We start from the raw sequence: 12,516 nt of genomic DNA on the forward strand, positions 1-12,516 counted from the left end.
TATGGTCAGGGTGTGACACATAATAAATGGATGTTATGATGTCATGGTAGTGTTGGAATATGGACAATAATCATGACTATCCAACACTGTATTTTTATCATAGAGGATGATATCATTGTGTCCTGTGGCTGGGCTTGTTGGCATCATAAAGGTATGCATGTTGCATGCATGCTCAGTGCTCAATTATAGAATACATCCCCCCTGGATTTAAATACTTTCTATTTGTCAAATGTGATGCAGCGGCCATACTGTAGGGGGTATTGAACTATGGTACATCACACATTTGTTCCAACCAGACATCACCACACGTATAGCCACACATACACACTCACATAGAGGAAGTAAGATAAACAGAAATTCAGACAGAGAATTTCACAATTACTGGATGTTCTTCACACTGTGAACAAACAGGCATTTCTATTCAATTCAACTTTCACACTGTGAACAAACAGGCATTTCTATTCAATTCAACTTTCACACTGTGAACAAACAGGCATTTCTATTCAATTCAACTTTCACACTGTGAACAAACAGACATTTCTATTCAATTCAACCTTTACACTGTGAACAAACATGCATTTCTATTCAATTCAACCTTCACACTGTGAACAAACAGGCATTTCTATTCAATTCAACTTTCACACTGTGAACAAACAGGCATTTCTATTCAATTCAACTTTCACACTGTGAACAAACAGGCATTTCTATTCAATTCAACTTTCACACTGTGAACAAACAGGCATTTCTATTCAATTCAACTTTCACACTGTGAACAAACAGGCATTTCTATTCAATTCAACCTTCACACTGTGAACAAACAGACATTTCTATTCAATTCAACCTTTACACTGTGAACAAACATGCATTTCTATTCAATTCAACCTTCACACTGTGAACAAACAGGCATTTCTATTCAATTCAACCTATAGACAAATGGATTTAAGTTTAAGCTAATTTTAACATTACTGTTTACACTTCACTCCAATTCAGACACAATTAATTGAATATAAATATGAATAAAAATAATACACACTTCACCTAATTGTTTTAACGATATTCACATAAGTGACATCACATCATCCAATGCATTGAAATCGTTAGCATTATGACAGATTGTCCACATTTTCTCTGAAGGACCAATGGTTATGGATGGAGAGAACAGGCCGGAGCGAGTGAAGCTAATTTTATAATTTAAATAGATGATCTGGAGACCAGCACAATCAAACCAATCCCCAAATGGCACCCTATTCCCTATGAAACCGATGGGTACTGGACAAAAGTAGTTCACTACATAGGGAATAGGGTGCCATTTGTAACGAAGGTAATATGACGGCGGAGAGGGGCGTGATTGATAGCGTTCATCAATATCTTCCATTTGGGAAGCATGAGTCAAACGGCTCGCCAATTGACTGAAAGCAATATTTTTAAAACAGGGAGAGGCCTTTTGCTAAGTATCACATGGACTTCATCTCTCTATCTGCTTGGGTTGTCACTGTCATTGAGAGGAGAGCTCTGTTGATTGGCCGGGGATATATTCCACCCTCAGTCGTAACAGCTACAGTAATGGGTTGTGTGTGGGTGTGCCTATGTTTGTGTCTGTGTGCGTGCACGCATGTGTTGGTGTGTGAGTCTCTGTATTTGTCTGTGTGCATGCACGCATGTGTTGGTGTGTGAGTCTCTGTATTTGTATGGGTGCATGCAACAGATAGTGAAAATCAACCTTTCTTACTGGACAAGTTCAGGTAGTCGGTTTCAGTCGGTTTTCAATCGTTGGGTGCCCAATGAACATGACCCTGGTCAATAGAATCTCTATCCCTCAAGGTTTCAGTCGGTTTTCAATCGTTGGGTCCCCAATGAACATGACCCTGGTCTATAGAATCTCTATCCCTCAAGTTGTCTACTGCATTACATGGATGCTGCCATTGGTACTTTAGGGTCAACATTTAGTGTGGCTTGTTATTTTCAAACACATGTTTCAATTGGAAAATTAGAATTTGTGGAAGTATCTTGTGAGAAAGAGTGAGACCTTATGTTTTTGTTCCTGACAAATGGAATGATCATCAGATCACAGATAGATACTGCATATATATTCCATGACAGAAGGATCTAAGCAGAATTATAGTTTTACTTACAGCTGCTTCTACACCTGCATTGTTTTCTCTTGGGGGTTTTAGGCTGGGTTTTGTAGGAGGACTTTGTGACATCCACTGATGTATGAAGGACTTTTAAAATACATTTGATTTGTAAGTAGTGTGATGTGGATTGAATCAATCAATCACATCTGAATGATTTGATTTGATTATCCCAGATGGAGGGAGTTGACAGTTTATTTCAAACACACTTCTGAAAGCGATATATCCGTGGAAAAGCGCTCTCTGCAGTTGATTGGATCCCAGTCTCAGTCATCTGGAGTAGGCGGCTGGCCGAAGCGTTTTTATACACTTACAGGAGAAACAACATGGTCTGTCTCCTGGGTAATTCCTACCACATGCTAAACTGGATGTGTGTGTGTGTACGTGTACATACCGGTCAAGGGGGAGGCAAGTCATTATGCTACCTCATCAAACCAAACATGCTTTCTTATCATTACGTTCTCTAACATTAAATTACATGACGTAAGTTGGCAAGTGTTGCCACGTGAAACATTTGAAAGTGTGTGTGTATCTCTTTAATCACGACATGGTAAACAAACCCACAGTTCTGTTTGTTGATGTGAATTAGCTGCTGATGTAGCCATTTGCTATGGAATTGGTGTGTGTGACTGTGTGTGTGCCTGTGAGTGTGTGCGTGCTGTACTGTACTGTTTGGAGACATTTACACATAATTGTCTCAGTGTGTGTCTGCACATGTACGTTTACATGTTTACACCTCTTTGTTTGTGCAAGTAGCTTTCCACCGTCATGTGTGTAACCGAGTGTATATGTGAGAGGAGGGAAGGTCGTACACACATGAGAGGCCCTGCCCCGCTACAAAGTTTCTCCCTGCAGGCGGTCACTGAGTCCGAGGAGCTAAAGGAGTTCCTTAAACACAAAAAAACCCATCTGGGTCAGATGGTTTAGGCCCTTTCTTCTTTAAAGTTGCTGCCCCTATCATCGCCAAGCCAATCTCTGACCTTTTTAACCTGTCTGGGGAGGTTCCCATTGCTTGGAAGGCAGCCACGGTGCATAATTTAATAAACTAAACTAAAGGCCTTTTTCTATTTTCCCCTGTTTATCAAAAGTGTGGGAAAAACATGTCAATAATCAACTGACTGGCTTTCTTAATGTCTATAGTATTATCTCTGGTTTGCAATCTGGTTTCCACTCAGGTTACGGATGTGCCACTGCAACCTTAAAGGTCCTCAATGATGTCACCATTGCCCTTGATTCTAAGCAATGTTGTGCTGCTATTTTTATTGACTTGGCCAAAGTTTTTGATACGGTTGACCATTCTGCTCTTGTGGGCCGTCTAAGGAGTATTGGTGTCTCTGAGGTGCTACCATGTTGTGCTGCCGCCATGTTGTGTTGCTACCATGTTGTTGTTATGTTGTGTTGCTACTGTATTGTTGTCATGTGTTGCTGCCTTACTATGCTGGTGTCTTAGGTCTCTCTTTATGAAGCGTTGTGGTGTCTCTCTTGTAATGATGTGTATTATGTCCTATATATTTATATTTATTTTCCATTTTTTATCCCAGCACTGTCCCTGCAGGAGGCCTTTTGGTAGGACGGCATTGTAAATAAGAATTTATTCTTAACTGACATGCCTAGTTAAATAAAGGTTAAATTTTTTTAAATAAAGGTATAGCACACACAATCTTTAACAAAGCCTAGATGGTGTATTTACTTTCAACATTAAGTGTGTAAACACAAAAGGCTTAAAGGTACCCCTCAATGACACACGGGTAGCTGTGTCTGTCTGTCTGTCTGTCTGTCTGTCTGTCTGTCTGTCTGTCTGTCTGTCTGTCTGTCTGTCTGTCTGTCTGTCTGTCTGTCTGTCTGTCTGTCTGTCTGTCTGTCTGTCTGCCTGTCTGTCTGTCTGTCTGCCTGTCTGTCTGTCTGCCTGTCTGCCTGTCTGTCTGTCTGTCTGTCTGTCTGTCTGTCTGTCTGTCTGTCTGTCTGTCTGTCTGTCTTATTAGATTAATTAGTAGAATAGCCTAGATTGTTTTGGAGTATGTGAGTACTGTATATTTATACACAGGAAGTAATTCTAGCAGTTTGATTAAAATGGTGCCATTTATAGAATTTGACAGATCAGAAGAGAAACACGTCTCTGTACCATGAATGCAAAAAGAGACTTAACAACACAGTACAAATCAACCCTGTGTCTTTCCCAATCCAAATCAAAGGGACTGACCACATACGAATGAGCTTAAGTTTGACAACAGCATTTACCAATCCATTGTTCCGAAGCCCTGAGCCCCTTGCTAAAACAAAGACAGATAGGCTTGAAACAAGCCATTTAATTAGCTAGCGTACGGATCCCTCAGCTTTGGCTGCGGCATGCAACCAATTACGCATTCCACAGACGTCCACACGTTCCTACTTCACCAATGAGATAGAGAGAGGCCAGGAGAGATCCTCTCTAGCCCTTGCTGTCTCCTCTCATCCCCTTTTCCAGTTAAAAGAGGTAAATAGCAGAGTTAGACAGCTTCATTGGCCCTAGTGTCTGAGGAGGCCGCTCGGCCCCAGATAGCGCTGATTGTCGCTTAAATAGTGGAGCTTTTACCCGAGGCCCGGGCGCCGACCTCTGATCAATTACAGCTGACATTATTGTTTGTCGGGAGCCTTTTTCCTGGACAGAGGGAGTTAGAGAAAGACTCTGCGCTGTGGCTGGAAATGTAATCTCTCTCTTTCCTTTCTCCTTCGCTCCACAAACAATAAATCATTCAGTTGAAGAGATAATAAAGTGACAAGTCGGAGCTGCTTTAAATTTTGTCAAGGGAAATCTAGCCACTCTGTAGCTAAAACGAGACAGCACTGCTGGTTGGTACCTAGACAGAGGTCTGTGGGCTTTTTGGAATGCTAGGTATACAGTCCCATATTTTTGGATGAATATGCTATTAATACCCAGAGGATGCCCTATTGTTGGAAAAGATGGTTACAATAGCTGTCTCCATCAGGACTCCTGTTAACACACACACACACACAAATGAACGTATGCACATGCACACACACACACACACACTTGTGCACGCATTTAGGCACAGTTACACGCACACCGCTAGAACACCAGCAGGATTAACGATAGAGGAGATTGCTTCGCTGCAGGTTAATGGCTCAGTCATTTTTTATCATTGAAAAAGGTTGCAATTATTGTCCTCTTTTTAATCATTTTAAACCCTTCATCAACTGATTTTGTGTTAATACTTGAACCCGCGTTGGGTTTTCCAGACCTACTCCATGTGTTTCTGTCTGACATAACACCTTATTCATGCGTGCTCTTCCGAAGTGCTGTATTACCCAACCTAATAGCTCGAGCTGTTTATCTGAGTATTAAGTGATTTGGAGTTTTAATGATGGTAGCTAAGTAGGAGTTCACCTTTGGAAGTCCCTAGGGCTTAGGCCTACTCCAGGTAAATTACTCCAAATGCTGTTGTTTTTGCCCTTCAATAGGAAAGCCACACATGGGAATTCAACTCGCATCAGTTGAACTACTGTACTGGGGAATGACAGTTCTGACAATTAAAACCTCACTTACTTAAATGTTGATCAAGTTACATCCTTTTCACTTTGTCCAAAAACATGTATTGACTTGATCTGTTCATGTGGTAATGTTGGAGAATTATTACATTACAGTTCATCACTAGAAATAAGAGTTGTTGTAGGCGGTAGGAAAAGCAATAACAAAAAATTCACAAAAGTCTACACACACACACACACACACACACACACACACACACACACACACACACACACACACACACACACACACACACACACACACACACACACACACACACACACACACACACACACACACACACACACAATAGTTGGCCAAGCTAATTCTAACCCATTCCCTATAAATCCACCATGTAAGTATCTGGGAAAAATACCTGAATCACTTCCAAAACAAAGAGAGAAACAAGATGTCTGAAAAAACATCCACTCAAATAAACAAACCCTCAGCTATTTCCCAACAACACCTGACATCTATGACATTGAATCCAACCAATCCAAACGGCGCCCAGTGCCTTTCAGTCCCCAATGAAAGGACTGTATGAACTGATCTTGGCCTACAGCAGGTTCCCTTACAGTCAACTGAATGGGCCTTTATAGAGGAATCACCGCTTGAGGATGGTGGAATGTGACAGGGGGGCCAACACATAAGGTTAAGACCTCTAGGGTCGTCTACTGCCTTTCAGAACAAGACATACCATAGGATCACAGCTGGCTAGCACAAGAGATCACTCAAGGATGTGTGTGTTTTAAGTTTATAGTTTCACGTTTTTATTTGTCGTATGTACGGGACACAATTGGTCCAAAGAAATGCTGACTTGCAGGTTCCTTCTCAGTCGGTGCATTTTAATGACAAAAGCAAAGTCATATCAGTCTCGGGCTCTCTCTCTCCCCTTCTGTGTGAGTTGGTTTCCTTAAGATGTAGTCAGACGCAGTGTGTGTTTTCATGTCTGCATGTTCTTGCACATGCCTGCTTTGCATGTGTGTGTGTGCGCACTTGCCCATGCGTATCCCTCAAAGGCAGGATAGCACTCCCCTTTCTGGCCCTTGAGTACCTTTGAAAGGTAGAGACACGCATAGTTGTCTCACTGTAAGTACGCCTGCCGCCAGGCCCACTGTGGTGCTGTTTTAATTGAGCCCAGGAGGTAATTGTTTCAGAGTTGCAACTCCAACGAGAATGGTGGCGGGACCTTTAGGTGCACCCTCACCTAATGCCTTTAATCTCCCTTGCTTCTCCATGCTTGGGGATGCTCACCACTCGGGAATATGCCATCTTTCTTATGTTAATCAACATGATTCAGGAGGAACAGGACAACGGAGGGAAGGAGTACCTCCTTGCCTTTCATTTCACAGTGTCCTTGTCTTTTGAGGATTTCTTTGCGGTGTTGATCGCCTTGCCCCTTGTTGCCAACTGATGTTTTGTCACAAAAGCAGAGTTGTTTTGTGGATTAGCTTTCTGTGGTGGTGGTTCTAGTGGTGTTTGTTCTCTTCTTGTTCTTTAGACTTTTTACCTTGAACCAAGTTGCTATAGAAAATCTACAGCGGGGCTTAGTCAGATTCAGTAGCTTCTGTGAGGCATTGAGATTTTTTTTTAAAGCACTTCAGTGGAAAACATCTGAGTGGCGATGGAAGAAGACAAAAATGTTCCCAGTCACTTTTGAGCCCCCACCAGGTTCAAAGCACTCCAAAAAGGAGGTGGGGGTGCTGAGAGCTGTGGTTTCGGGGACAGACACCTAGCTCTGACCTTCTGTGTGCGTTCATGTCCTTTGAAAGTTGTTCATTATACGGTACCGTCTAAAGGCACAGTGGAGCGCCAGCCTACGCTGTTCCCAGTGGTTCCTTACATTTCTGTCCGACTAATGTCTGGCCTTTGACCAATTAGAGTACTATTGCCGAACTGAAATGGAACAAAATTTTTTTTTTGTAAGATATCTGATCTTGTGATGAGGTAATGTAATACAGATTACAGAACGGATTCGAAGTGAAAATTCCCTGTTGTTGTAAGAGTTCAAAATCAGACTTGCTTGAACTGTGGTGTAGCTTGTTCAGCGTGGAGCTGTTTTTCACAGTGATGTGTTTCCTAAATGGCACCCTATTCACTATGTAGTGCACTACTTTTGACCAGGGGTCCAAGAGTAGCACACGATAAAGGGAATGGGATGCCATTTGGGACACAGATTGAGATAATTCCTTACGTGTAAGTAGCAAGCGTTATTTCCATAACGTGGACCTTTTGTTCAACACAGAATCATTTACGTGGTTCTGTTTTACAACTGTGTAAAAACCTTTGGTTTTGTATTTGTATTTTATTAAGGATCCCCAAGGCAGCAGCTACTCTTTCCTGGGATCCAGCATCATTAAGACAATTATACACCGTTTAAAACATTACATTTCATAACACTCTACCCATTACATATAGCGTGGCTTTGAATGATTGTGTATTATATAGTTATCATCATTGCCATTTTCATTACAGATATTGTAATGGTATCTATTATTAACATGTGTTAAGCATTTACATCTCTTATGTTAATATGGAATGATACCCCGTGAAGTGCTTGAGATAAAGTTTTACAAATATTCTGTAAGGAAGGACCAGGTTTAATACATTCTGCTGATATTAATACAGTAAATCAGTGTGATGTTGTTTGATGATAATTATTTGATGTAGTTATTTTTGCATTCAATGGCATGAGAAGGCATGTCAGTATCAGTATCAGGTTATGCCAGCATGGCCACCCAGCTCAGTAAATCTTCATTCAATTAAAACGTTTTAAAGTTACTTAGTTACTTTTTCTTATGGTCAAATAAAAATATTAACAGTCTAAAAATAGCAGGTATGCTTCTCTCAAAGGTATAGTAAATGATACCACATAACCATTACCAAGACAGTTTTTTACTGAACCTGTTACCTCAAATGACCCATATTTACCAATCAGCATCCTCCAATCGAAATGAACCAACCAATCATGGTTTCCATTAACCTATCACCTTTCTTCCCTGTTGTAGGTTTGGAACTCCCCTTCATGATGATGCCCCACCCCCTGATCCCTGTTAGCTTGCCCCCTGCTTCTGTTTCCATGGCAATGAGCCAGATGAACCACCTCAGCACCATCGCCAACATGGCCGCCGCCGCACAGCAGCAGAGCCTGCCCTGCAGAATGGTCACCTCAGTCATCAAAGTAAGCTGTAATAATAATACAACTAAACTATAAAGTAAGACATTATATGACAGTGTTTCCCCAATCCTGATCCTTGGGAACCATAACTGTGTTAGTGCTAGGGCAAAAATATATATGTGCACCCCTATGGGTCCCCAGGACCAGGATTGGAAAACACTGTTATATTCCAACATGGAAGATGTGGCACAGCAACAGAGCCTGCCCTGCAGAATGGTCACTTTAGTCATCAAGGTAAAGTGGCAGAATACACACAAACTGTGTATAACAAACACACAGCTCTAGGCATTTAAAGTAACTTATAATGAACTTTTGACTGCGATGAAGGAGAGGGAAGCACTATGGAAATGGCCAGTTGATTACACAGCATCTACTTTCATGGACCTCCTTTGTCACTGATGTCCCTCTGTCACTGACAGGAGCGTGTCCCAGACAGTCCCTCTCCCGCCCCTTCCTTAGAGGATGGCAGGAGGCCCGGCAGCCACCCATCGTCCCACCGCAGCAGCAGTGTCTCCAGCTCACCGGCCCGCACAGAGAGCTCCTCAGACAGGATACGTACGTCCCCCTATTCCCTCCCCATGCAACGAGTCAGACTGGCTAACTGCGTGTTCAGTTCCGCAAGTAAACAAACCCACTCTGCTAACCCACTCTTGTTGTTGTTGTACTGAACCGATAGATTTTAGAGTTGGAGTTTTGTAGAACTCTTCATTCCTGGGTGTGTAGGTTTTTGTTCCAGCCCAGTGGTTACACACCTAAATCAACTACTCAAGTTCTAGATGATTCATTTGGTCAGTTCTATCAGGTATATTAGTGCTGGGCTGGAATAAAACCCTGCACACTATGGGTCCCTAGGACCAGGATTGAAGAACAGTTATTTTGAGTTGTCCACATGTTCAAAATTCAAAATGTGTTCGCTAGCTGTTCATCTCCCAAGACAGGGCATAGACTTGTGAACTCGGACAAAGACATCTTCTAGCTCACCTGTACGACTCTCTCTCTCTTCTCTCCAGCCATACATCAGAATGGTCTTTCTATGAACCAAATGAACCAAGCTCTGCTGGGCCTCTCCCCCAGCATTTTGCCTGGGCCTAAAGAAGGAGACCTGGCCCACGACATGAGCCACGAAGCAAAGAGGATGCACATTCACAAAGGTAAGACGTGTCCTATTGCAAAACGTTAAAGAGCAACTGAACTTCCTGATTTGGCCTTGTTTTGACACTTTGTAATTAAGAAATGCTAGCGGCCATGACGGAAGACAAACGAGAGTTGTCTTGGGGGTGTGGTTTGATGTGGATGTTTCTTGGCTGTGTCTTTCCCATTCAGTCACAACAAACAAGGGAGGTTCAATTAAAACGAGGGAGTTAAGCTAAGTTAGCTTTTCTATCGAGAAATTTTGAAGTTGAGGACTTCTCCCTTTCTGACTGACTCACCATTTTACGATTGTCTGCTAATACAGTTCTATGTGGAGGCCAAAGCCTGCACTGACCATGTGTTTAGCCAAGCTGACAGCAGCTAGCTAGCATAACTTGGCATAGCTGCAGCTGGCTAGTCTGTCTAGCTGATATTTCTCTGTCAAATCAGTTATGGCAAGGTAGCAAGAGCCCGTGTCTGGAATGTGCTTCATAAGAAACTCGTTCTACAAGACATTTCTATGAAAGTAGTTGCACCTTACTTTCAAAGTTTCAGCACATCATGTAAAGACAGGTTGAATGCCCAGTCTTCTGGCTAGTTTTGTCTCTCTTTATGTTCTCTGTTCGATCTTTCCCGGGTGAAAACCTACTAATATCCCTACAGGTGTAGCCAAAACATTTGATGTTGTAAATATCATATCGATGTGCTTTTGAAAACAGTATGCCCACACGTTCAAGTGTTATTGTCACGTGCACAAGTACAGTGAAATGCCTTTCTGCAAGCTCTTTCCCAACAATGGGTTCATCAATATCAGTAGTACACATATTATACTATGAAACAAAGTGAAGTAGAAGAAAAATACATGAGAAATATAAATAAGAAGAACAAGCTATAAACAGGGCCTGTTCCAGGGTCAGTGCCAATTCCATTTGCAGGGATAGTGGAGTGGTAGGGGGAGATATGTAAAGGGACAAGCTGAATAGGCATCTGGATAAATGATAAACAGAGTAGTAGCAGCGTATATGATGATTGTATGTGAGTGTGTGTGTAGAGTCAGTATGAATGTGTGTGTTACCTGTGTGTGAGAAAATGAAGGTGTGTGTGTGAGCAAATTAAGGTGTGTGTGTGTGTGTGTGTGTGTGTGTGTGTGTGTGTGTGTGTGTGTGTGTGTCAGTGAGAGTGTGTGTGAGTGTGAGTGCCAAAATAAAAAGGTCAATGCAGATAGTCTGTGTAGCCATTTTGTTAGCTATTTAGTAGTCATATGGCTTTGGGAAGCTGTTCAGGAACCTGTTGGTGTCAGACTTGTTGCTCCAGTAGAGAACAGTCTATGGCTTGGGGAAGCTGTTCAGGAACCTGTTGGTGTCAGACTTGTTGCTCCAGTAGAGAACAGTCTATGGCTTTGGGAAGCTGTTCAGGAACCTGTTGGTGTCAGACTTGTTGCTCCAGTAGAGAACAGTCTATGGCTTTGGGAAGCTGTTCAGGAACCTGTTGGTGTCAGACTTGTTGCTCCAGTAGAGAACAGTCTATGGCTTGGGGAAGCTGTTCAGGAACATGTTGGTGTCAGACTTGTTGCTCCAGTAGACAACAGTCTATGGCTTGGGGAAGCTGTTCATGAACCTGTTGGTGTCAGACTTGTTGCTCCAGTAGAGAACAGTTTATGTCTTGGGGAAGCTGTTCAGGAACCTGTTGGTGTCAGACTTGTTGCTCCAGTAGAGAACAGTCTATGGCTTGGGGAAGGTGTTCAGGAACCTGTTGGTGTCAGACTTGTTGCTCCAGTAGAGAACAGTCTATGGCTTGGGGAAGCTTTTCAGGAACCTGTTGGTGTCAGACTTGTTGCTCCAGTAGAAAACAGTCTATGTGTTAGGGAAGCGTTACAGGAACCTGTTGGTGTCAGACTTGTTGCTCCAGTAGAGAACAGTCCAGGTGTTGGGGAAGCTGTTCAGGAACCTGTTGGTGTCAGACTTGTTGCTCCAGTAGAGAACAGTCTATGGCTTGGGGAAGCTGTTCAGGAACCTGTTGGTGTCAGACTTGTTGCTCCAGTAGAGAACAGTCTATGGCTTGGGGAAGGTGTTCAGGAACCTGTTGGTGTCAGACTTGTTGCTCCAGTAGAGAACAGTCTATGGCTTTGGGAAGCTGTTCAGGAACCTGTTGGTGTCAGACTTGTTGCTCCAGTAGAAAACAGTCTATGTGTTAGGGAAGCGTTACAGGAACCTGTTGGTGTCAGACTTGTTGCTCCAGTAGAGAACAGTCTATGTGTTGGGGAAGCTGTTCAGGAACCTGTTGGTGTCAGACTTGTTGCTCCAGTAGAGAACAGTCTATGGCTTGGGGAAGCTGTTCAGGAACCTATTGGTGTCAGACTTGTTGCTCCAGTAGAGAACAGTTTATGGCTTGGGGAAGCTGTTCAGGAACCTGTTGGTGTCAGACTTGTTGCTCCAGTAGAGAACAGTCTATGGCTTGGGGAAGGTGTTCAGGAACCTGTTGGTGTCAGACTTGTTGCTCCAGTAGAGAACAGTCTATGGCTTGGGGAAGCTGTTCAGGAACCTGTTGGT

General features: G+C 42.7%; 1 protein-coding gene across 2 annotated transcripts in view; it reads left to right on the top strand.

Moving 5' to 3' along the window:
* dachd (dachshund d) overlaps positions 1–12,516 on the top strand; it is a 303,675-nt gene that overhangs the window by 197,877 nt on the left and 93,282 nt on the right. Inside the window, exons 4-6 of one of the 2 annotated variants that reach the window (XM_031805691.1) lie at positions 8,667–8,839; positions 9,256–9,457; positions 9,847–9,987. In XM_031805691.1, the coding sequence (XP_031661551.1) occupies positions 8,667–8,839; positions 9,256–9,457; positions 9,847–9,987 (516 nt within the window). The remainder of the gene's footprint in view (positions 1–8,666; positions 8,840–9,255; positions 9,458–9,846; positions 9,988–12,516) is intronic. The other variant, XM_020462118.2, reaches the window with a different exon arrangement.

This window comes from Oncorhynchus kisutch, linkage group LG26 (assembly GCF_002021735.2).
Source record: "Oncorhynchus kisutch isolate 150728-3 linkage group LG26, Okis_V2, whole genome shotgun sequence".
Classification (NCBI taxonomy): Eukaryota; Metazoa; Chordata; class Actinopteri; order Salmoniformes; family Salmonidae; genus Oncorhynchus; species Oncorhynchus kisutch.